This window comes from Giraffa tippelskirchi, chromosome 13, assembly GCF_054371585.1.
Source record: "Giraffa tippelskirchi isolate mGirTip1 chromosome 13, T2T-mGirTip1v1.2.pri, whole genome shotgun sequence".
NCBI classification, from domain to species: domain Eukaryota; kingdom Metazoa; phylum Chordata; class Mammalia; order Artiodactyla; family Giraffidae; genus Giraffa; species Giraffa tippelskirchi.
This window is the reverse complement of record NC_137287.1, coordinates 925,229-947,413: the sequence shown is the minus strand read 5'-3', so window position 1 is coordinate 947,413 and position 22,185 is coordinate 925,229. Positions and strand designations below refer to the sequence as shown.

Genomic DNA, 22,185 nt, shown 5'->3' with positions numbered 1-22,185 from the left:
ACATCTGTGTCTGCCACCTACACGTGAACACATCCTAATGGGTGCAGCTTTCTCACTCGCTCAAAGAGATCTATAATCTAAACGTAATAAAAGATCTGTACCTGATGGCTGTGTCTCAGGCCTGCATTACAAATGTAATCCCCAATGGCTGCGACCCAGACTGGCCAAGAGAAGTGAGAGTGAGCATCATTTATGCAAAGAAAGTGGTTCTGGGACTTCCCTGGTGGTCCAGTGGTTAGGACTCAGTGTTTTCACTGCTGCAGCCCCAAGTTCAGCTGCTGGTCAGGGAAGTAAGATCCTGAAAGCCAGGAGGTGCAGCCAATAAATAAGTAAAGTGGTTCCATTAATTGCCGTGTCTCATAAAAATTTAGAGCGATGTTGCCTCTACAAGACTGAGGCAAACCCTGGCAATGCCTTACCTGTTCCAAGACTGCGATACCTGGAAGTCCTGCTGGTCCAGGTTTCAGCTGCCTGGGTGCCTGCTGTCAGGAGGCTGCAGAGGAAAAGAGACATTGTGATAACATGTGGAGTTTCATGAATGAATTGACTATTTGCATAATTGGGCTTTGCTCAGGTGTCCCTCACTGTATAGCTCCAGAATCTACTTCTCTCTGCCTTTCTCTGTCTCTTTCTCTCTCTCACACACACACACCCCCCCAACACTGAACACCCTGGGAATCATGTTGTGAGGCTGTGGAAGTGCAGTGCAGATGAAGTCAGATTGTAAATCTTACAAAAGATGCAAAATGTCAGAAAGTCCATAAATGAAATACTGAGGGATGTTCAGACCTGGCCCAAAGCCATTGGCAAGTGTGGGAGGGCCTGACTGTGCAATTGAGGACCAGGAAACTGACAAAGCTGGTGTCAGGCTGGTGCTCCCACTGTCAGTAACGTGAACAGCAAGGGACTAGGAGAAGCTCCTGGGGAAATGGATGGTGAGCTTATATACCTCAGCACAACTGACCCCTTTTATGACAGAGCTGAGAAAATCATACACAATGTGAAGGAGAACATGGAAGAGCTAGCATACAATTTGTTGGGAAAATTATGACCTGTCAAAACAACACCTGATTAATTCTTCATTGGTTCTACAACTTATCATTGCATTAAGAACCTAAATTTCCTTGAATACAAGACAAATTCAAGATCTCTCCCTGTTTATTTTTCAAGATAAATTCTCAAACTCTTCTGCCCTACCATTGACATCATTACTATGTCATTTCCATTTTTAGTGAATTCACTTAAGGGATCTTTCTTTCCAGTTCGATTCTCCACTTGCGCTCAAGTAGTCGGAGGCAGGCGGTGACCTCCTACTCTGATATTGTAAGTGTGTAAATTCTGCTCACACACCCACTCAGGCCACCAGGAAGCCCCCTCCCCGGACGGCCATCACCTTAGTCTGGGACGGCATCTCACCTCATGTGTCCTTCATACTCAGTCTTTACCAAGATCTAAACCAAAGAACACCATCATAAAAACTTTATCCAGTTTAGGGACTTCCCTGGCAGTCCAGTGAAAATAAAGAATTCACCTTCCAACACAGGGGCTGTGGGTTCCATCCCTGGTCAGGAAGCTAAGATCCCACAAGCCTCACAACCAAAAATCCAAAACATAAAACAGAAGCAATGTTATAAGAAATTCAACAGAGACTTAAAAAACGGTCATCAAAAAGAATCTTTTAAAAAAAACTATCTACTTTGTTCTTCAGCATCTCTTTAATAAAAGCGATAAGCTTATTCCAGACTTGGGGGGGGGTTGTTTTGTTTGGGGTGGGGTTTTTGGGGGGAATCAGATTTCTTATACCTATTTGCCTACAGAGAGAGAATGCATGAATTGGTAAATAAATGAACCTACTTTTACAGGTTTCACATGGCAATACGTTGGCAATTGGCTTTTGAGGCATGTGTGGATGGATGTATGTTTAAATTTAGGGCCAACAAAAACCTAGACTCGCCTGAGAAACTGTATGCTTCTTCTTTTGAATATTAGAACCACAAAACTCCTAATCTTTCCCTCGGTGAACAGGCTGCAAAAAAGCTCAAAACACAAGCTTGCTCTTGACTTTGATGTCTATCTTGATCATGTTTTGCAGACCTGCCTTTTTCTTTCATGCTGTCAGAAATCACTGTGCAAGGCGCATGCTTCATTTGACTTAACTTGGATTGTGCACGGAGTTATTAAACCCTGAGAAAAAGCAGTAAGGATAGGAGGGTGCCAAAGCTTCCTAGGGCTTCCCACGTGGTTCAGTGGTAAAGAATCTGCCTGGTAAGGCAGAAGGCACAGTTCCAATCCCTGGGTCGGGAAGCTCCCCTGGAGGAGGAAACGACCATTCACTCCGGTACTCTTGCCTGGGAAACCTCACGGACAGAGGAGTCTATCGGGCTACAGTCCCCGGCACCGCAGAGCTGGACAGGACAACAACAGGGCTTCCTGAGGGCTTAAGTGATGTGGACAGACCAGGCCAGGGGTATCTGCCTTGACAGGCCTGTCAGGAAGCCGGAGAGAAAGGTTTCTGAGGAGGTGTCATCTCTTCAGGGAGAGGCTCAAGGCTCTGATCACTGCAAGGTCAGCACAAGACATCCCCTCCTCTGCCCACACCACCTCATCTCAGAGAGGGACGTGTGCAGTGGGTGTGGGGGCCTCTCAGACCCCCGAGGGGCCTGGAAACCATCCTGCCGCAGGGCCGCACTGCCCTCGCTCCTCCCCTTTACCTGGGAGTGCGCATCGTGAGACCCGCCATTAAGGGTAAAGTCCAGAAGCCCAGATCCCTCCCTTATCAGCTTTGTGACTTTGGACGAGTTCTGTGAACCCGAGCACACTGTCTATACGATGGGGATGGTAATGTGTCTATTTAGCGGGGTTAAGATTAAATACATCACTATAGGCAAGCACTTAGCACAACTCCTGGACACACTAAGTGCCAAATAAATGTCAGCTATTATCGTTCCCTTGGCAGCGGAAGGCTAGCCCAGAAGGGCTTTTGAGGGTAGAGGCTCCTGGCACCACCTCGAGGGGTTCAAAGGCCTTAGTTAGGGAGTTCCCAAGAGGTCCAGTGGTTAAGACTCCGCACTTCCAATGCAGGAGACGTGGGTTCAATCCCTGGTCAGGGAACTAAGATCCCACATGTCACGTGGTGCAGCCAAAAGAGGTTTTCTAAAAACTCAGTGACTCAAATATATGTATTTTGCTGTGTGGGTCTTAGTTGCCACGAGGACTCCTCTCTAGTTGCGGCGAGCGGCGGGTAATCTCTAATTGTGGTGCACGGGCGTCTCATTGTGGTGGCTTCTCTCCTTGTGCGTTTCAGAGCACAGGCTAAGAAGTTGTGCACAGGCATAGCTGCCCCTCGGGATGTGGACTCTTTCCGGACCACGAATTGAACCTGTCTTCTGCACTGGCAGGCAGATGCTTTACCACTGAGCCCCTAGGAAAGCCCCCAAAAGATTTTTTTTTTAAAAAAGGCTTTTGTTACTGCCAGGCAGAGCATACTGACAGATTCTCTCCTAGACCAGACTCTACTCCCTGAACTGTTTTTTAAAAAAATTCTATTCCACATTTTATTTATTTAATTTTGGCTGTGCTGGGTCTTCATTGCAGCCCTTGGCTTAGCTGCAGCATGTGCGATCTAGTTCCCTGACCAGGAATGGAACCCTGCATTGGGAGCACAGTCTTATCCACTGGACCACCAGGGAAGTCCCCCTGAACTCTTTCTCAACTAGGCACTCACTTTTGGATTTCTGTGATGTCTCTGCATTTTCCAATCTTAGCAAGAACTGCTCCCCCCATCCTGCATGTCTGGTAACTGCCAATGTCTAACCAGTTCTTCATCCCCCACCGTCCCCCAGGTGGTCTGAGGCCACCCTGGCCTGCCTCCAGCAGGAATTTTGCTAGGTTTTCCTGCCTAGACACCCCCCAACCCCCTTTCCTCTTAGTAATTTCCCACCCACTGACCCTATCCTGAACCTTGGCTGTAAATCCCCACTGGTTCCTGTTGTTCTAAGTGAAAAATGTCACCTGCTGTACCAGTAAGCAAAGGATGTTGCAACCTACAAGCCAGCACATCACTGCTGCCCGACAGTGCACCCTGAGGGGAATCAGGGGAATCGGGGTGAGAAAGCACATGATGTTGGCCCCAGGTAGCTGAGGTACACATCAAAGGAAGGTAGGAAAGCGCTGAATTCCTGGAGATACCTGGTTTTCCTTTATTAAGCAATCTTCTGACTTTCGGACTACTTGGTCTTTGTTGCAAAAACCCCTTTACACCTTGGCTCCTCCCTTACCTCTTCGGGGCAGTCCCTCATTATCTGAGATGCTGCGTCCTGGGCTTAAGTCCTCAGTTTTGTCCAAGGAATAAAACGTAACTCCCGACTTTTAGGTCGTGTGTTTTTTTTCAGTCAACAGGCATTTAGGATGAACCCAGAGGGTCCCACACTGAGGTCTCTTGCGCCCTACGTCAAGGGTCCTGACTGGAATGTTTTCGGCGCTTAAAGTGGCGTCCAGCCCTGCTTTTCTCTCCGCTCCCCGTGCTTCCTTGAGAGTCCTGGAACCCATGGCCAAGGGGCCAGAAACCCCGTTTCTGAGGTTCCTCAACCACAGAGCTGCAGGGTCTCCCTCAGGAGGGAGCCAGGACGCCCTTCTGGAGAAGTCAGACGCCCCTCGCCTCAGGGCCAGGGGCCGAGAGGCCCAGAGACCCACAGGTTGGTGCTGCAGCCCCTTTTCGCAAACATGGCGCCCAGACCTCCCTCCCCGGGAGCACGGAACCCCACAACGTAGAATCCCGAGGCCGCGGCTGGAACCGGAACTCCCGCAGGCTGCACTTCCGGCGGGGGCGCGGAGCGAGCAGGGTGGGGCTTGTTGGGGGCAGGCCCGCGGCGCCTGCGTGCGTCACTTCCGGGCGCGGCGCGGTGAGCGCGGGCGGCATGGCGGGTGGCGGGGTAGTGGGTGTCCCGCGGGGCTGGAGCCGGGCGGAGAGGCTGGGCGCCCCCGCGGGCGCCGCCTGGCCCCCGCCGCCCTCTTTCCCGCGCTGTGGTCGGGGTGCTGCTGCCTCTGTGGGACCGATGGTTTCCCCAAACGCAGAAAACGATTAGTGGGCGGACCGGAGGGGTGGCGGAGGCGCGGCCTGCTGGTCTGCCGGGTTTCCGAACCTGCGGCGCCTGCTCCCCCTGTGAGGGCGGGCCCGGGACTCAGGGAGGGCCCTCGGGGTGGGGTGGGGCCGGGCCCCCGCGCCGGGAAGAAGAGTCCTCGTCTGCCTCCGCGGGGGTAAGCGTACTTTGACATCCAGCCTGTGTACCTTTGTGTCTGAGTGAATCCAGAAAGTTCTGGGCGAACAAAGCCTGTGTGGGCGAACAGACACAGGCTTTTGAATGGGCCAACTTGTGTTTCTCTTTTAATGCCAAATAGTGTTTATTCTGGAGCTCCCAGGCTATCTGCCATTGATTGATTTACTTTTTTTGTTCTTAACATAAAGGTGCCATTGAGCAGACTCAGCTATGGAAGGTAAACCATTGGTGACGTCCAAACAGAAGACTGCAGTGGTGTGTGGAGTCCCCACCCAGGTGGTCTGCACAGCCTTCAGCAGTCACATCCTGGTGGTGGTCACCCAGTTGGGGAAGATGGGTACCCTGGTCTCCCTGGAACCCAGCAGCGTAACTAGTGACATCGGCAAGCCTGTGCTGACCACTAAAGTCCTCCTCGGGAAGGATGAGGTAATGTGGTCGGGAAGGGCTCCCAGAGCCTGTACTTTGTCAGGATGTGGAGCATCTGGTAGGCAAGCATGCACACACACACACACACCCCGCCCCGTCCCCCCTGCCACCACAGCCCAGGGCAGCATTGTGCAGGGCCTCCCAGATAATTTGAGGGTGTCCACCTGCTACGTGCAACCCATCAGCATTTTATCAGACAGACACGCAGAGGCATTGATTTTGTAATGCAAGCCTGTGCCACAGTTTGACCCCATCATAGTACCTTATGGTAAGGAGTGCCTGTCCTGCCCCGTTCTGGAAAGATCATCTGTGAAGTCTGACAGGGTTTCCCTCCGTGGACTCTCCCAGCCCTTCCAGAGTAGAGATGACCAGGAGAGGCAGGAGCCGGACAGCAGCACTAAGGAAGCACGTCTCATGACGCTCCCGAGCAGCGTGTTTATGACTGAGTGTCCAGAGGGTCTCGTTAAATCTGAATCACTGTCACTCCCCACTGGCCAGGTGATGATTTAATGGAGTGGGAAGCTGGCCTGGGTGAAGGCATTAAGAAGAAAACAGGTTTCTTTGAGTTAAAGTGGTCTTCTCCCCTTGCCCTTATCAGCCTCTCGTCCATGTCTTCGCAAAGAACCTGGTGGCGTTTGTGTCTCAAGAAGCTGGGAACAGAGCCGTTCTCCTCTCCCTGGCCGTGAAGGACAAGAGCATGGAGGCCGTGAAGGCCCTGAAGGAGGCGATCCGGGCGTGCCAGGTGTGGTGACTCTGGGGCAGCCACCCCTGCGCTCCAGGAGGGCCACGCGGCAACTCAGACACCTTCTCAAGGATTTGAAGGCCCTCTTTTAGTTAGAAGGAGGAGCTCTCTCTGGCTGTGGCCCTTGAAGCTGGAAGAAACGCAGACACTTCAGGCTGACCTCGGTGTGGAGGCTGACGTCCCCTGTGGAGGGAGGACAGGAAACATGTCCTGAGAAAGTTGTGAGTCCTCCTCCCCAGGTCCAGACAGCTGCACGTGTGTGAAAATTGACGGAATGAGTCATGGCCCTCAATTGTTGGGGGAGATTTATTTTTTTTATTAAAGATAAATGCATATCCCCAAATACCTTAGCATTCTTCTTAACAGCGCTGAGAAATGTCAGGCACACAGCATACGTTCACTGTAGTGAACGGCTAGGGGGAGGAAAACCTATTTGGCAAAAGCTCAATTTGAGGTTCCCGTGGTGAGACGGCTCCCAGGAGCTGACTCTGCCCCTCCCTCATCCTGCTCCTCTTCCTGTGGCTTTTCTGATCCTTCCGTTGCCCAGATGCTGCTCGTGGCCCCACGGTGGGCTGGCACCCTAGCCTCTAGAGCCGCGTGCTTAAAGGCTGGGGGTAGAGGCGCATCCCCCCACAGGCGCAGGTGTTTGTGGGAAAGGCCGGGAGGCAGAATCGCAGACTGGGACATTAGGGGCTGCGGAGGACCGGTGACGGCAAGACTGCGCTGCTGGTCTAACTGAGAAGGACTCAGTGAGGTTGCTGAGCACAGGACAGAGGACAGCCGTGTTCAAAGGCTCGTTCCCTGAGCAGATGCCAGGGCCCCCAGGGAGGCACCTTCACAGCTCCTCTGGGGAGGTTGGGTAAACCAGCAGGCACACACCAGCTGCAGGGTGACGTGGTGACCTGTGTCAGGAGGGCCGGGCAGTCATACGAGGGTCTACCTGACTTCCAGAACGGGTGCAGATGCTCCTGTGTGGGGAGCCTGAGGGAGCCGGGAGCCAAGCCCCCACCCGGGGAAACAGGCAGATCCACGCCGGGCGGCACAGGGCTCTTCGGCAGCTACATCTGGCTGGGGTCCCCGGGTCCCACCTCCCTGCTGCTTGCTCTCAGCCCCGGCCTTTCTCCTGGCATCCTGCACAGACACTAGCTTTAAAGGCCAGAACGCAGCTGACCAACCGGAGAAGAGAAAGGCCTGTCCACCCACATGTGAGGACCCGAGGGGTGACAGGTCACGGCAGGTGTGGGGACACAGACACCGGAGTAGAAGAGACGTGTTGGGGAGTCAGCAGGACCCGGGAGTGATGGGGTGACTCCTGGAGAACCAGCACCTGGCCGGGCTCATGGGCGACACGAGCTCTGCTGGGCTGGAGCCGCCTCGATCCGTATCAGCCTGTAATTAGCGCGCTTGTCATCGAAGCATCAGAGGAGTGGAAACACGCTTCTCCCGCTTGACCAGCCGGGAACCTGAACCTCGGGTCGGGCTCCATCCTGGGGCTAAGTCCAGATTTGCAGCTTTGGTTTTCTGACTCGGCCCCTAAATGTACGAGAGGTCTGGCTCACCCTTCAGTCCTGGTAACACGTTTAACCCTCCGGCCCACCCCATGAGGTCAGCGCTCTCATCCACGTGGCAGTTGAGGAAACAGGCACGCTACCACCAAGCGGCAGGGCTGGGGTTTGAAGCAAGCAGAGGGCCCCGAGGCCACGCTGTTCACCCGTCCCCAGGCCCCTCAGCGACACTCCTTGGATGGGCCACACTGGCTTCCCTAGTAGCTCAGCTGGTAAAGAATCTGCCTGCAATGCAGGAGGCCGGAGTTTGATCACTGGGTCATTCAGGAAGATCCCCTGGAGAAGGGAACAGCTACCCACTCCAGTATTCTTCCCTGAAGAGTTCCATGGACAGAGGAGCCTGACGGGCTACAGTCCACGGGGTCACAAAGAGTTGGACGTGACTGAGCAACTTTGACTTTCTCACACTGTTCACCCGGCTCCAGCCCCTCACTGGACACGACGGAGCGACTTTCACTCTCGCACACTGTCCACCCGGCTCCAGCCCCTCACTGGACACGATGGAGCGACTTTCACTCTCTCACACTGTCCACCCGGCTCCAGCCCCTCCCTGGCACCCCTGGTCCCCTTTCTCCTGAGGGACAGGCCATCCTCGTTGGCACCGAAGGCGGACGTCCCTCCGTGCTCTGCATGGCTGCGGTGCAGCCTCGTGCTGGGGCCTCCTGTGAGCCAGGCCCTGGCGGCAGCCCCACCATCTGACCGAGTCCTGGTGACTGCCGTCAAGAAGCAGGTGGGCAGTGGAGAAAATTGAGGCTCAGCAGGACAGGGCAAGTTGCTCAGACCCCCAGGGGACTGGCCCCAGGATGTAAACACACTTGAGCCCCTGTTACCTGTGCTGTCCCACGGCTGCCGGCCTGGAAGCCTGGAATGTGGTGGGACGGCTGCCGGCCTGGAATGTGGTGGGACGGCTGCCGGCCTGGAATGTGGTGGGACGGCTGCCGGCCTGGAATGTGGTGGGACGGCTGACGTGTAACTGAAACCAGGGTCCCCAGTGCTGTCCGGAGTGGCACTTACTCACAGCTGCCCGAAGCTGTCGGTAGCTATTGAGAGCAAGGACTTCCGTCACTGAAGCCAGCGCCTGGCTGCTCCGCTCTGCCTTGTAAATCAAGACAAGCGGCTTGTGTGAGAAGGCGCTTGGCCCTTGCTTTCCGCGGGGCTCTGCTCCCAGCTGCTATAATTCAGGAGGATAGATACATGCTCCAATAAAGAGATCCATAAAGCTGTGGTTTCCGCAGGCAGGGCTGTCGGCTTCGTGGAAATTGTTATTCCTTTAGATGGAAAGGCTGCATGCATATGGTGCTTTACCCAGTGATCAAACTGTAATTACAACTTCCAGCAATTTACGGCCAAATGTGAATAACGCACGTGGGGCTGATGTGCCAGCCCCTGCAACACCGACAGGTGGATGACGCGCCCTTGCTCAAGGCCATGTCCTCGGACCAACGCGGTGTGGTGTGGACATGCGGCGTGGGGTGGTGTGGACACTCCTGCTGCTGAGCTGCAAGCAGAGAAGCCCATGTTCCCCTCCTGCTCGCTGCCTTTTCCTAAGTGGACACGGGCCTGCAGCTCTGGCTCAGAGTCAAGGGCGAGTAGGTACCCTTGGCAGTCAAGAGAGGCCAGGAGGGCGGCCGCCCTCGGTTATCAATCTAAGCAGCTTGTCCGGGGTTTGATGGAGCCCTGGATCCACCTGAACCAATTATGACAGACAATCCATGGAGTACGGCAGCGTCTGCGGGTCCAGCTGGATAAGCTGGTGTCGGCTGTTGTGTTTAGCACCTTGGAGCGAAATTGGAAATCAGGAGGGGGCGCCAGGTAGGGGACAAGGGTGATGGCCGGACCCGTGAGCGTGAGCTCAGAGCTGACTGAGTGATGTGGACAGTGACCACGTCATCAGCTTTCATAATCACAGCTGGAGAGCAGAGGGCAGGCCTGGCCTCCGGTGGGGACCAGGGACGTCAGGATGGTACATGCCGCACGGACTGCGAGACGTGGGGGGTGCCGGAGCCCTGGGAGGGGCGGCTCCCTGACGTGGGGCAGTGGAGGGCAGGACGGAAGACAGGAAAGTGGAACAGCGTGAACGGAGGAGGGCTGGATGGGGGCGCCCCGGGTGTGGCCGACGCCACGCCACCCCACTCAGCCCTCACTGCACACGAAGTGGGCCTCAGACCCCCGGCCGCACAGACGGGCCGGGCAGACACAGGACCCAGAGCCACAGCATCCCTGGTCCAGCAAGACCCACGTCCGGGTGTCGGAGACGCGATAGCCGGGTGGGTGGTGGGTGGGAAGGACGGTTGGCCCCAACCCTGGGCAGGGCATGGCGGAGGGTGTGGCTGGGCTACCCGGGCAGGTAGGGCCGGCCTGGCAGGGTGGCAGGGAGGCGTTTGCTGGGTCTGGGGCAAGGCCAGCACTTTCCCAGTAGCAGGCCTATTGGACTCACCCAGGCCGCCGGGAGGAGGCACGGCAGAGGCCTGGAGGTCTGGCGGTGGTGCCGGACAGCCCAGCCACCCCCTCAGGCCTGGAGACCTGCATCAGACCTGCCTCAGGGGCCCAGCCAGATGGCCGAGGGCGCTACCAGGGAGGTGAGCTCTGTGTGTGTGTGCGCGCGTGTGTGTGTGCATGTGTGTGTCTGCGTGCCCGCACACCCAGGAGAGAGAGGTGTCCAGGCTGGGCCCCACACACCCCTGGAGAGAAACACCCACATGCTGAGATTCTGAGCTTCACAGCGGCTCCGTCTGCCGCCTATCTCCACCCCAGAGGCCGTGCCCCCTGCCAGGCCCCCGGGTGCCCCCAGGTGGCCACAAAGGGCCTCAGGCTAGCCCGGTCAGGCCAGGCCCAGGTCAGCACCCCTGCCCCAGCGCCACCGGGAAGAGTGCCCCCCAGGCAGGCGGCCAGGGCTGGCGGTCTGCTCTGGAGCAATGGGCAGGTACGGACAGGCCCTGGGCAGGCACAGGCTCTCTCGGGGACCGAGGCAGCAGGCCTGGGAGGGACTCGGCCGGGCACGGGCAGGAAAGAGGGCGGAATGCAAGGAGAAAGCCCTTGAGGCCCCGTGTGGGTCCCCGCGGGGCCGCAGGGCAGGGCTTGTTGGCTCGGTGACTGGGCAGCAGCAGAAGGCCACCCACGTGCGCACGCGGGCGGGACCCTGTGCCCAGCCCTCGGCGGCGGCAGCAGAGGCCGCCTTTGTGGGGGTGCGGCAGAGCCTCCTGAGACCTGCACTGACCAGGGCTGACCTGCTGCACACGGCCACCCGTCACCCGTGGAAACCAGGGCCCAGAGAGGCCACAGTCGGCCAAGGCCACAGACATAATGACAGGCCGGCAGGGTCCTAGCCCTGCCTCTGACCGGGGCCCTGCACCCCCAGCTTCAGGCCCAGGGCCCCGCCCAGGCAAGGAGCCTGCGCCTTGGACATGGGGAGGCCAAGCTTCCAAAATTACCCCCAAACTAGAGCTGGAAGACCCCTCAGCCCTGGCCCCGCTGAGGCCCAGAGGGAGTGGAGGAGGGGCTCGGGGTCCCCAGGCTGGTGGGTGGCCAGGCTGGGACTCATCCCCCACAGGCTGCAGAGGCGCTCTGGGGTCCTGACCAGGTGCCCAGCCCAGGCCGTGGCAGGTGTTGGCTGAGTCAGCAGCTGTCCTGTGGGCAGCAACCACAGCCCAGGGATAAGTCCATTCGCCGCCCCGTGGGCACCGTCACCGAGGGCCCGGGGGCGTCAAAGGACCCTGGTGGGCCGGCCCAGGGCGGGCGGCTTTCAGTGTAGGAAGGGCCTGGATGCAAGGAGGGTGGGAGGGGAGAGTCTGTCCCCGCGTGCCACCGGAGATGTCCCCAGGCAGCAGGCCGGTCTAGAAAGGGGCTGGCTTGGCAGGGACACTTGGAGGGAGGTTCGGTGCCCGACTCACGCCGAGAGCCCCGGGTGTCCGGTCACTGAGGTCAGTGCAGGCGTTGGGACCAGGGCGCTGAGGTCTGTGGCTGGCCTGCAGCGTCCCAGCCTCCCGCAGCCCGGCCAGGAGCTGCCTGGGGCCCCGTCACCTGTTAGGTGACCCGCAGTCAGGGGCCTCAGCCTCTGGGCGGTCAGGTTTGTCCCGAGACAGGCTCGGTCAGCGTCCAGCCCCGGGCGGGCGAGCAGGCCCAGCCGGACTGGCCACCTCTCCCAGGGAAGTGTGGCTGTGACAGCGGTAGGGCCTCCTTTGGCTGGAGAGTCCCATGGTGGCCGAAGGGTCAGCCTCGCCCTGGCCCTTCCCAGGACTGGGGTGCTGAAGCCCTCGCCTCCCCAGACCCGGGACCCTTCATCAGTCGTGCAAGGGCTTGACACAGCTGGCCCTTCCCTCTAACCTGGAGAAGCCACGCCTCACCTCCCCGGGGCCCTGCTCCTGCCGCGCCTGGTATGTGGCCCTGCTCTGGGGTCTGGGGTCTGGGGTCTGGGTCTGGGGCTCAAGGAAGGAGGAGGTGGGGCAGGCATTGCAGTCTGCACACAGCACCCCACGGAAGGGCTGATGGAGCCCAGACTCACCTTTGCAGACGAGAAGGCAGAGGCGCAGTGAGGTGAAGGGGCCTCCAAGGAGACCAGGATCCTGGCAGGAGGCAGGGCTGAGGCGGCCGCTGGAGTGACCTCATCAGGAGGCTGGAGGATGGGCAGGCTCCCAGGCTTATAACGTGCGGCCACTGCGCCGGGGGCAGGTGGGGCCAGGGGCCTGCAGGAACTCGTGGCGGCGGGAGAAGCCACAGGCTGCAGCGGCCACCCGCCAGGCGGCGTGGGAGTCCACCAGCAGGACGCCGGCTCCCCGGGGCCCGGCGTGGGCTGGGCAGGGCGCAGAGATCCTGACGTGCCTGTGGAATTGAAGGAGGTGACATCTGGGACTCCGGCGGAGGCCTGCAAGGGGCCTGGGGGAGGGGCAGTCCCGGGCTTTCCGGGTCAGGGCCAGGACCTCAGGGCGTGTCTGGGGGCTCCCTGGGGCGACCATGTGGGTGGAGGGGTGCAGCTCAGGGGCTGGCGGCCTCCCCTTGAGACCCCCATACCCCTGGGGGACCCCGGTCACGTGCCCCAATGACTCCCGCCTCTGAAAGGAGCCTGACCCCTTGACCCAGGGCCTTGGGGAGGGTGGGCAGCACCAAGGACAGACCGTGCGGGCAGGTACCTGCGCCGACGCCTGCCACGGTGCCCCCCGCCGCCCCCTCTGAGGCTGGGAGGTTGAGCCCCCGCCCCAGGCCCCTGGCCCAGGGCTGACCCCGGCAGGCCCACTCACCCTGGCCCTTCCTCCCCACCCCCAGCAGACAAACACAGGAATGTTTCCAGGGGACTTTTGGGGGCTGGGACCCGATGATAGATTTACCCATTTCAAGGGGCATTTAATCCACCTTCAATGTCATGCTATGCCCCCTCTGTCTCCTCGGAGAACTCCATCAGCCCGACGGGAAGCCCGTACCCACAGGGACAAGCCCACCCTGGTCCGCCGCAGACCCTCCCCCTGTCTCAGGCCCCTGCGGGCCTGGCCTTCTGGTCCAGGCAGGTGAGGGCACCTGGCGGCAGGCAGCCCCGGGAGCCAGCCGCCTGGAGCAAACAGCCGGGAGAGGGATAGGGTGTCAGGGGAGGGGCCTGCCCTCTGCGCCGCCCCTCTGCCGGCACGCCCTCCGCCCCAGGCTGGGGGTGCCACGGGGCTGTGCCTGCTGGTGGCCGCCCCTCCCTGGGCCTGGCACGGCCTCCCGAAGGTAGCCTGGTCCCACCCCCACCGGGGCCACCTGCCGGGTTCACTGGCCACGCAAACGACCAGCCTGGCTTCCCTAGAGGCCCGGCCGTCCAAGACTGGTCCGGGAGCTTCCTGCCCGAGAGGTAGGTGCTGGGCCCTGTGACCAGGGCCGCAGGAAGGGGTGGAGGCCTCGGGTGCGGGAGCGGGGAGGTGCCTGTGCCCCAGAAGGTTACAAGAGGCTGCAGAGCGGGCACCTAGGGTCCTGGGGTGGCCAGCGGCCCCGGCCAAGCAGGACGCCAGACGGTCAGGCAGGCTGGGTGGGTCGGTACCGGGTGCGCCCCCCCACCCCGTCTGCTGCTGAGGGCAGAACCAGTCTGGCCGGCTTCCCAGACCCCACCTCCAGCAGGCAGGGCCATGGGGGCTCCCTGACTTCCTCAGATGTCTTTGGCCCCTTAACGCAGGCTCCCCGCAAGCCTAGGACACCAGAGGGGGGGCACCGCCCCAGGTCACGGGCGGGTGGCTGGCATCTGCACCCGGGTGGCCGAGACCGGGAAGGTGGGCACCTCGGATCTGGGCCTCGGAGTTGGGTCCCTGCACATGGAGGGCTGCCCGGAGCCCAGGCACGCGGGCCAGAGGATCCGCCTGGCGCCCTCGCGGGAGGGCCGGTGGCCGAAGGACAGCACTGCCGCCCAGCCCAGTGCTCTCACGCACCCACACTGCTGCCCGCACCCGGCGCACCTTTGCCCTCACCACGTCCCATGTGCCCTCCCTCCCTCTGCAGATGACTGACGCCCCGGGGCGCCTGGGCACCCCCCTGGCATGGACGCCGCCGGCTGGGCCTGCGGGGCCGCAGATGCAGCGTGCGGAGAACGGCTCGCGGGGCGCCGGGCCCCTCTTCCTCACCTCACCACTGGCCCGCGGCGTCTCGGGCGTCTTCGTGTGGGCGGCCCTGGTGCTCACTGGCCACCAGGTGAGCCTCCCCTCGGTGCCCCCTGGGGACCCGTGCCCTGGGAGCTGCAGCCCAGCCCAGGGGGCCTGCTTGGCCTGCTGCCTCGGGGCAGACCCAGAGGCCTGGCCAGCCAGAGGAGCAGCACCCGGGGGCTCACCGCGGCCGCGTCAGGCCAGGGGATGGTCGGGGGATCTGGAGAGCTAGGCATGAAGATGGACGGCCTCCACCCAGCAGTGGGAACTCAGGCTGGACGCCCGGCGCCCCCCACCCCGGGGTGCTTTGTCAGCCCATGGGCCTGTTCACTGAGGTCAGCGGCAGGGTCCTCTTTCACAGATGAGTAGACTGAGGCTGGAAGAGGCCAGGGGTCTTTCCCAGGCTTGCATCGCTGGGAGGGGAAGAGTCCTCTGCTTCCGGGGGCTGGGACCTGGCTGAAGGGGCCCAGAGCTGGGGAGCCAGGTCGCCCCCAGGTGGAAGCACCGGGCCTGGCAGCAAGAGTGAGGCAGTGGCTGGGGTAGGGGTGAGAGGTGCTGCTTGGGGGCAGCGCTGGGCAGTGGGTACCGGGCATCGCAGATAGCAGAGGGGCTCAGGAGCCCAGGACCACCCCAGAGAGGCATGAGCGGAGGTGGGCAGGAGAGGGCTAGAGGCACTCGGGACCCCTAAGAGGGTCTCCCTGGACATGCGGGAGTTTGGCCCTCAGCTGGGGGTGCTGGGGAGCCAGAGGAGGCTGTGGTTGGGCACCGAGCGCAGAGTGGCCCTGCAGGATGGCTTGGCTGGCATCATTGCAGGGGCTGGACTGGCGGAGTGAGCCTGGGGCCAGGGCAGTCAGGAGACTGGCTGGCAGGGCAGCAGGTGGCCAGAGGCCTCGAGGCAGGGCTATGCGGGCCGATGCTCCCCCAGTGAGAGTCGCCCCCAGTGTGGTGCATGTCTAGGCGTGGCCTCAGATAAACAGAACGTAAGGGGGACAGGGCACGTGTATTAGGATGGGCCAGGTGCAGCTGAGAGCGGCTGGAGGACGTGGCCCCTTCCTGTTGGGGCCATCCAGGAGGCCTTCCTGGAGGAGGCAGTATTTGCCCTGAGTTTTAGCAAGCTGTCCCGGAGCATCTGGACAGATAGACAGGACAGGCGGGTGGTGCGTTTTCATCACACGGAAGCCAGGCCTTCTTCCAGGTGGCAGCATGGCTTTAGGTTCCCAGGCGGCTGTGTTTTGTGGGACAAGGAGCACCGGGGGGGTTGGGCACCCAGCGTCCTGGGTCCCGGCTGTCCCAGTTCCAGCCACAGTCTGGGCCTTGGCTTGGCCCTCTGTCCAGCCTTGACCTGTAATTCTGGGAGCGTGTGTCTGGAGTCCAGCGACCTTGGGCCCCACGGCCTGGGCAGGGCTGACAGAGACCCTGTGGGCTGCACTTCCCAGTCCTCCCCCCACCCCGACCAGCAGTCCCTCACTCTCCACCCAGGGGGACAGAGAGGGACTCGACCCTCTCTTTACAGACAGGGCATTGAGGCCCGAGAGGACAGCGGCTTGCCGAGGCCTGCAGCGGGCAGCGCCTGCCCAGGGGCCCCAGTCTGTCTCCTGATAGTGGGTCAGGCCGTGCCTTTCCCACTGCACCCGCTGGGGAGGGAGTGGCTGATAAGGAGCCTGACTGACGCCAGCCTGCCCCTGCCACCCCGGGCTGTGCCCCCAGAGGCTGGGCTTCTGCGCTCAGCCTGCCCTCTGCCTGCCCCTCCCCCTCCCATGGCGCTTCCTCCAGGAAGCCTCCCAGAGGTGCTGGGGACCATGGCCAGCTACCTGTTTGCCTGGCTCCCTGTGCTTCCTCCCCTCACTGCTTTTTCATGTCCTCATAGAAAATAAGGAAGATGTAGGAAAGTTACAGGCATTCACGGGGACCACCCACCTTTCCCTTTCATCCGGGGCTGTCTTCCCCTTCATCTTTGCCCTGCTTTGGCACACACCCGGGTCCTACTTGGTTTGTGGTCCTGTCATGTTCTCTCAGAGCAGCTCCCCAGGCTGGTGCCTGGGGCTGAGGGTCGCCCTCTGCGCGGCAGTCACGGGCCCACCACCAGGCTTGGTCTCGTGTCCCTACGACGAATGTCCTTGAACGTGAATCCTGTCTTTGTTTCTGGATAAATCTGTTCCATGGGCTAAATCCCTAGGAGGGGTCAGAGGCATCAGCCGTTCTAACACCCCCGTGTCGCAGTGCCACACTGCTCCCCAGGCCAGCGTACATGCCAACCCCCGAAATGAACGAATGAGCCGGTGACTAAATGCACGTTCCTGGTGCAGCGTCCGCTCAGGGCAGGGCCCAGGGAGGCTGGCTCTGCTTCCTCTCCATGGCTGGGGGGCCGGGGGGGTGGGGTGGGCAGTGTGCCCCAGGCATGCCCTCTCTGCCCGCCCAGATCTACCTGCACCTGCGTTCCTACACGGTGCCCAACGAGCAGCGGTACATTATCCGCCTGCTGTTCATCGTCCCCGTCTACGCCTTCGACTCCTGGCTCAGCCTCCTCCTCCTGGGGGGCCACCAGCACTACGTCTACTTTGACTCCGTGCGGGATTGCTACGAAGGTGAGTGCCACCAGCTCTCCAGGGCCCGGGGAGTGAGTGAGGGGATCCCAGGGGCTTGCACAGCCCCTGCCAGCCTGAGTCTGGCTTAGCGAGAGACCTGCTGGATGGCCAGATCAGGGGTGCCAAGGAGACTCCCTGGCTCCCAAGGTGGGGGGTGGGGTGCGGCTGGGCTGGCCCAGAGCCTGGGAGGGGTGGTGGGTAAGGGTGGGGGAGTCAGAGCCGCAGGGACTGCTGTGGGCCCCACCCCCCACCCCCGGGAAGGTCCCAGGGCTGGGCTGCGAGCCTCATGAGGAGTGGGTCTGTGTCTCCCGGGCAGGGGCCGCCCAGAAGCTCTGAGTGGCCAGCAGGCCTCCTGGCGGCCCAGGCTCACTGCCCGCACCCTGTGCTGCAGCCTTTGTCATTTACAGCTTCCTGAGCCTCTGTTTCCAGTACCTGGGGGGCGAGAGTGCCATCATGGCCGAGATCCGGGGAAAGCCCGTCCGGTAAGCGTCTCCCCGAGAGCCCGCGGGTCCCCCACCCCCGGTGGGCAGCCAGGCCACTCTGGGGGTGTCCTCTGGGGACATGCCTCAGGGACTCCTGCACCCCAGGACCAGCTGCTTCCATGGCACCTGCTGCCTTCGGGGCATGACCTACTCCATCGGCTTTCTGCGCTTCTGCAAGCAGGTGAGTGCCTGGGCCCCACCCCGCTCACCCGGCCAGCCCCCCACAGTCCCTCTGCGCCCAGAGTGCTGGGCTAGCTCCTCACCAGCGGCCCCCAGTCACCATCCTCAGCCCCTCCCCGACCCCCAGGCCACGCTGCAGTTCTGCATTGTGAAGCCCATCATGGCCTTGGTCACCATCGCCCTGCAGGCATTCGGCAAATACCACGACGGGGACTTCAAGTGAGGCCAGGCTGGTGTGCGTGCGGGGCGGGGGGCGCCCTGGGGGGCAGGGCGGGAGGCAGGGCTCAGCGCAGGGGGAAGGGCTGGGGGCAAGGCTTGTCACAGGTGAGCCCTGGAGACCCCAGGGCCTCGCGGCGGGGATCCCATGGCCCCCTGACGGCGAGGGTGGAGTTAAGGGTGCCCAGGGAGCCAAGCTCCGCCCTCGCACGCGCCCCTGGGCCAGGCCCACAGGCACCTCTCACACGCTTGCGCACTCATGCTCACATGCGCACACATATGCTCATACACACGCACGGGTGCAGACATGCTCTCACAGGGGCGCACACACGCGCATGCACGCATAAGGCTCCTGTGTGTATGCGTGTGCACACGTGTGCATGCTCACACGGTCACATGCACACCAACTCCCGCCCACGACGTGGGCTCGCCTTGCACAGGGCTGTTCCCATGGCGGCAGGTCGGGGTGGGGGGCAGCGGGCTCCTGCCTGGAGGGGGGCGGGATCTGGAGACCAGTGTCCCCCAGTTCCTCGGTCGCCCCCCCTGGGTGCCCCGTGCGGCCCTGGAGTGGGGCCAGGGTCTGAGCCGCGGCAGTCCCCAGGCTGGGGGCTCAGGCCAATGGCACAGCGGGTGGGGCGGGGCAGGCACAGGGCCATGGCCGCCCTAACGGGCTCCCGCCCTGGCCCCCAGTGTCCGCAGCGGCTACCTGTACATCACCCTCGTCTACAATGCCTCGGTCAGCCTGGCCCTGTACGCCCTGTTCCTCTTCTACTCCGCCACCAGGGAGCTGCTGCGGCCCTTTGAGCCCGTCCTCAAGTTCCTCACCATCAAGGCCGTCATCTTCCTCTCTTTCTGGCAGGGTGGGTGGGCACGTTCCCGGGTGCCCTCAGGCCCAGCCCCACCCCCAGCTGCAGCCCCGGTCAGCAGGCGGCCCTCTCAGCAGGGGAGATGGCGAGGACCCCCCAGCAAGTGGGGCCTGATGTGGGGAGACAGGACGGCCAGAGGGGTGCTGGGGCCCTGCGCCCGCCAGGCCCTGGGCACTTCCAGCCCCCACTTATAGGACAGTGAGCAGCTGGGGCCAGGGGGAGAGCAAGACAGGCCCTCAGGGGATTCTTGATGCCCGCTGTGCCAAGGGCCCGGCACTGGAGGTGCCCAGCCCCCCTGAACTGAGCTCGGACCTGCAGACCCCCACCAAGCTCATGCGGCCTCGGCGAGGGGGCGAGGGCGGGTGTCTTGGCTGGGATCGGCTCCCGTCCAGCCTCCTGTCCAGAGCAGGTGACTGAGTGGCCGGCACCCCCCCCCAGGAATGCTGCTGGCCATCCTGGAGAGGTGTGGGGTCATCCCCGAGGTCCAGGTCATTGACGGGAGCATGGTGAGGGCCGGCACGGTGGCCGCCGGCTACCAGAACTTCATCATCTGCATCGAGATGCTCTTTGCTTCCATCGCCCTGCGCTACGCCTTCACCTGCCAGGTGTACTCGGAGAAGAAAGAGAACTCGCCAGGTATGCAGGACCCGCAGCGCCGGGGGGTGCAGTGCCTGGACCGTCTCAAGGGGAGGGGTGCTGAGGGGGGCCTGAGCAGCCCCCCGCTCCTCGGGGCCCCCAGCACCATGCCTCTGTTCCCCGTCTCACCCACGGGCCCTGGGAACATCACCCTGGTGGGCAGGGAGGCCCCAAGGAGGCCCGAACCTCCAACAGGAGCCTCACCTGCACGCGGTCCAGGGGGGACCAGGGGCAGGATGAGCCAAGTGAGACGGCGGGACCTGATGTTTGGGCCCAGGTCCCTGATGCCCCCTGGGCTGGGGGGGTCCCCATCAGCGCTCCCAGGTGCTCAGACAGGCCGGACAGGAGAGTCTGGGGGCTGGCTGGCACTGGTGCCCCTAGAGAAAGGCCCGTGTGGGTAGGGACGGGCCTCAGCCTGGACTGGTCAGCCTGGAGTGGTGAGGAGGTGAGGGGAGTCAACCCAGGGGGGAGATTAGGTGGGGGCCAGCCCAAGGCGGCCTCCCTCCGTTGGCCCTGGCAGAGGGTCTGGGCTGGGAAAGCCCAAGGGTTGGGCTGGGATCCAGGGGTCCTGGAGTCACCCTCTGCTGGCCGAGCCAGGACCTGGACATGCAGAAGAGAAGCCTCGGCCCTGGGCAGAGCGCAGGCTGGCAGGGAGCAAAGCCAGGTCCTGGGGGCCGGGCGCACGAGGGGCAGTGCGGGCCCGGGGAGCACCCAGCCCACCCGCCACCTGCCCCCAGCCCCCTCGGCGCCTATGCAGAGCATCTCCAGTGGCCTCAAGGAGACCATGAGCCCGCAGGACATCGTGCAAGACGCCATCCACAACTTCTCACCTGCCTACCAGCAGTACACACAGCAGGCCACGCAGGAGGCCCCCCGGCCCGGCCAGGGCAGGGCGCCCTCGCCCCGCACCCCCCCACATGGCCCGGATGGCGGCCCCTGTGGGGGCAGGAAGAGCCGCAACGTGGAGAAGAGAATGCTGATACCCGCGGAGGAGCCGTAGGGGCTGGCAGTCAGTGGCCGCCAGGGAAGGACAGGGCCCCCCGCCCACTGACCATCTTGCCAAAGGTCAGGCCACTCCTGGGAGTCTCCTGCCCACCCACCTCCAGCCAGTGGAGCAGGTCACCTGGTAGCCCTGCCAAGCACCCGGGGGCTGGACCCTTCACCTGGTGGGCTCGCAGCCCCAGCAGAGGGCACTCGCGCCCCCTTGCTGAGCCCAGGGACCTGCCGGGGTCACCCGGCCGTCAGCTCAGGTGGCCTCCCTGCATGGACAGACCCCAAGTGGGGCAGCAGTGCGGAAGGACGCTGGGTGGCCCTGAGCTGCGGGCCACGCGGGCTGTGGGAGGCGGGGCGGCCAGTGGAGGAAGGGGCTGAGGTGCAAGCCCCCAGGTCAGCCGCCCCGCCAGGCGGAGGGTGTGCTGGCTGTGGGTCTGGGGGGAGGCGCAGGGCCCCCAGTGGAGGGCACAGGGTCTCCTGGTGAACTGCACTTATTTATACATAAACAGCCAGGTTTTCTAGTGCCGCCAGTGGCCTGTGTTCCTGCAGGGTCAGCGCTCTGGCAGACGGATCGCGGGAGGGGGACAGATGGCACCACCGTCCTAAGTCTGGGTGCTGCAGGGAGGGTCCCGTCCACCGTGGGGCAACTGGCCACGGTCACAGCTCCGAGCAGGCAGGCAAGAAGCTTGGACCTGAGATGGGGTGGCCTGCCCGTGGCAGGCCCTGAGATCCAGAGCCTCCACTGTCCTGGTTCGAGGCCCCGGGCCGCCCCGCCCATGATGGGTTGATGAGGCCGGGTGTGCAGAGCCCAGAGGCCAAGGAGGGGACTGATCCGTGGAGCCGCCTCCCCGTCCTCTCTCCTTCCCTGTGCCGGGCTGGTGTGTGGGGGGAGCCTGAGACCTGGGAGGGGGAACAGAAGCAGGGGAAGTGAGGGTGGGCCCCAGGCGTCAGGGGTCAGCACGTGGGGTGGGGGCGGCAGCCACCTGGGAGGCTGAGTCGGTCCAGTGTGTCTGGGTGCTCAGTAGGGCAGGGCGGGAGCTGGGGGAAGGGGCAGGGCGGGGGCAGTGGCCCAGCTGGGTGGGCAGGAAGGCCTGGGCACCACCAGGGAAAGAGCAAATGGCTGAGGGACTCGGAGAGGCTCAGCCAGGCAGGAACAGCCTGCGGTGTCCAGGCCAGAGTGGGTCACCCCTGGGCCTGGGGACACGGGGCTCAAGGCCAGCGGCCTCTCCCAGGGCCCAGCCCGCCTGCCTGATAAGATAGGCCAGCCTCCTCCCTGCCGCCCCCTGAGAAGTCCCCACCTGCCTTATCGTCCTCTGCGGCTGTCAGACCCAGCTCGGGGAGGCCCCTCGTCTGTCAGCTGGTGTGGGAGCAGCCACGGGGCTCCCCAGAGACCCGCAGGCCCAGGAGGGAGGTTTTCTGGAGGCTGTAGGACAGGGGCCTGCCACCCAGGCTCTGTGGTGAGCCAGGGGGCGGGGTGGCCCAGAAGCCCTTGTCCACAGGGACCTCCATGCGGCGTGAGTTGCCCAAAGCTGTGCACCCGGAGGGCCTGTGGGCCGGGCCTCCTCCTGGAGACCCCAAGGTGGTGGGGTCCTTGCGGCAGGGGCGCTTGGGGAGCACCCGTT

General features: G+C 62.2%; 4 protein-coding genes across 16 annotated transcripts in view; 2 read left to right on the top strand and 2 right to left on the bottom strand.

The window, feature by feature from the left end:
* Window positions 1–4,751, bottom strand: part of ELFN1 (extracellular leucine rich repeat and fibronectin type III domain containing 1) — a 121,616-nt gene extending 116,865 nt beyond the window's left edge. For 4 of the 7 annotated variants that reach the window (XR_014072152.1, XM_081552535.1, XM_081552534.1 and 1 more), the window contains exons 1-2: window positions 4,278–4,751; window positions 420–493 (exon numbers count right to left, since the gene is read on the bottom strand). The gene's annotated coding sequence lies outside the window, so the exon portion shown is untranslated. Of the gene's footprint in view, window positions 1–403; window positions 494–4,277 lie in introns of all 7 variants that reach the window. The other 3 variants (XM_081552539.1, XM_081552538.1, XM_081552540.1) reach the window with 1 other exon arrangement.
* A 78-nt stretch (window positions 4,752–4,829) lies between these two features.
* Window positions 4,830–6,787, top strand: PSMG3 (proteasome assembly chaperone 3). Of its 4 annotated transcripts, none has more exons than XM_081552569.1 (4): window positions 4,830–4,901; window positions 5,465–5,702; window positions 6,051–6,200; window positions 6,301–6,787. In XM_081552569.1, the coding sequence occupies exons 2-4, from the start codon at window positions 5,487–5,489 to the stop codon at window positions 6,451–6,453; spliced, it is 519 nt and encodes a 172-aa protein (XP_081408695.1). In that variant the 5' UTR covers window positions 4,830–4,901; window positions 5,465–5,486; the 3' UTR covers window positions 6,454–6,787. The 4 variants fall into 4 exon arrangements, with proteins under 4 accessions (XP_081408695.1, XP_081408698.1, XP_081408694.1 ...); XM_081552568.1 differs by having other exon boundaries at window positions 4,899–5,256; XM_081552572.1 differs by lacking the exon at window positions 6,051–6,200 and having other exon boundaries at window positions 4,838–4,901.
* Window positions 6,750–16,592, bottom strand: LOC145531081 (uncharacterized). 2 transcript variants are annotated; one of them, XM_081552578.1, is made up of 3 exons: window positions 16,523–16,592; window positions 12,511–12,827; window positions 6,750–7,977 (listed from the first exon to the last, which is right to left on the bottom strand). In XM_081552578.1, the coding sequence occupies exons 1-3, from the start codon at window positions 16,533–16,535 to the stop codon at window positions 7,852–7,854; spliced, it is 456 nt and encodes a 151-aa protein (XP_081408704.1). In that variant the 5' UTR covers window positions 16,536–16,592; the 3' UTR covers window positions 6,750–7,851. The 2 variants fall into 2 exon arrangements, with proteins under 2 accessions (XP_081408704.1, XP_081408703.1); XM_081552577.1 differs by lacking the exon at window positions 16,523–16,592 and adding an exon at window positions 13,331–13,612.
* TMEM184A (transmembrane protein 184A) lies at window positions 12,691–21,089 on the top strand. 3 transcript variants are annotated; one of them, XM_081552560.1, is made up of 10 exons: window positions 12,815–12,868; window positions 13,234–13,827; window positions 14,466–14,654; window positions 17,025–17,190; window positions 17,582–17,672; window positions 17,778–17,853; window positions 17,980–18,071; window positions 18,759–18,928; window positions 19,373–19,570; window positions 20,308–21,089. In XM_081552560.1, exons 3-10 carry the CDS (start codon window positions 14,466–14,468, stop codon window positions 20,568–20,570), a joined length of 1,245 nt encoding a protein of 414 aa, XP_081408686.1. In that variant the 5' UTR covers window positions 12,815–12,868; window positions 13,234–13,827; the 3' UTR covers window positions 20,571–21,089. The 3 variants fall into 3 exon arrangements, with proteins under 3 accessions (XP_081408689.1, XP_081408686.1, XP_081408688.1); XM_081552563.1 differs by lacking the exon at window positions 13,234–13,827 and having other exon boundaries at window positions 12,691–12,844; XM_081552562.1 differs by lacking the exons at window positions 12,815–12,868; window positions 13,234–13,827 and adding an exon at window positions 13,872–13,987.
* Window positions 21,090–22,185: the final 1,096 nt, after the last annotated feature.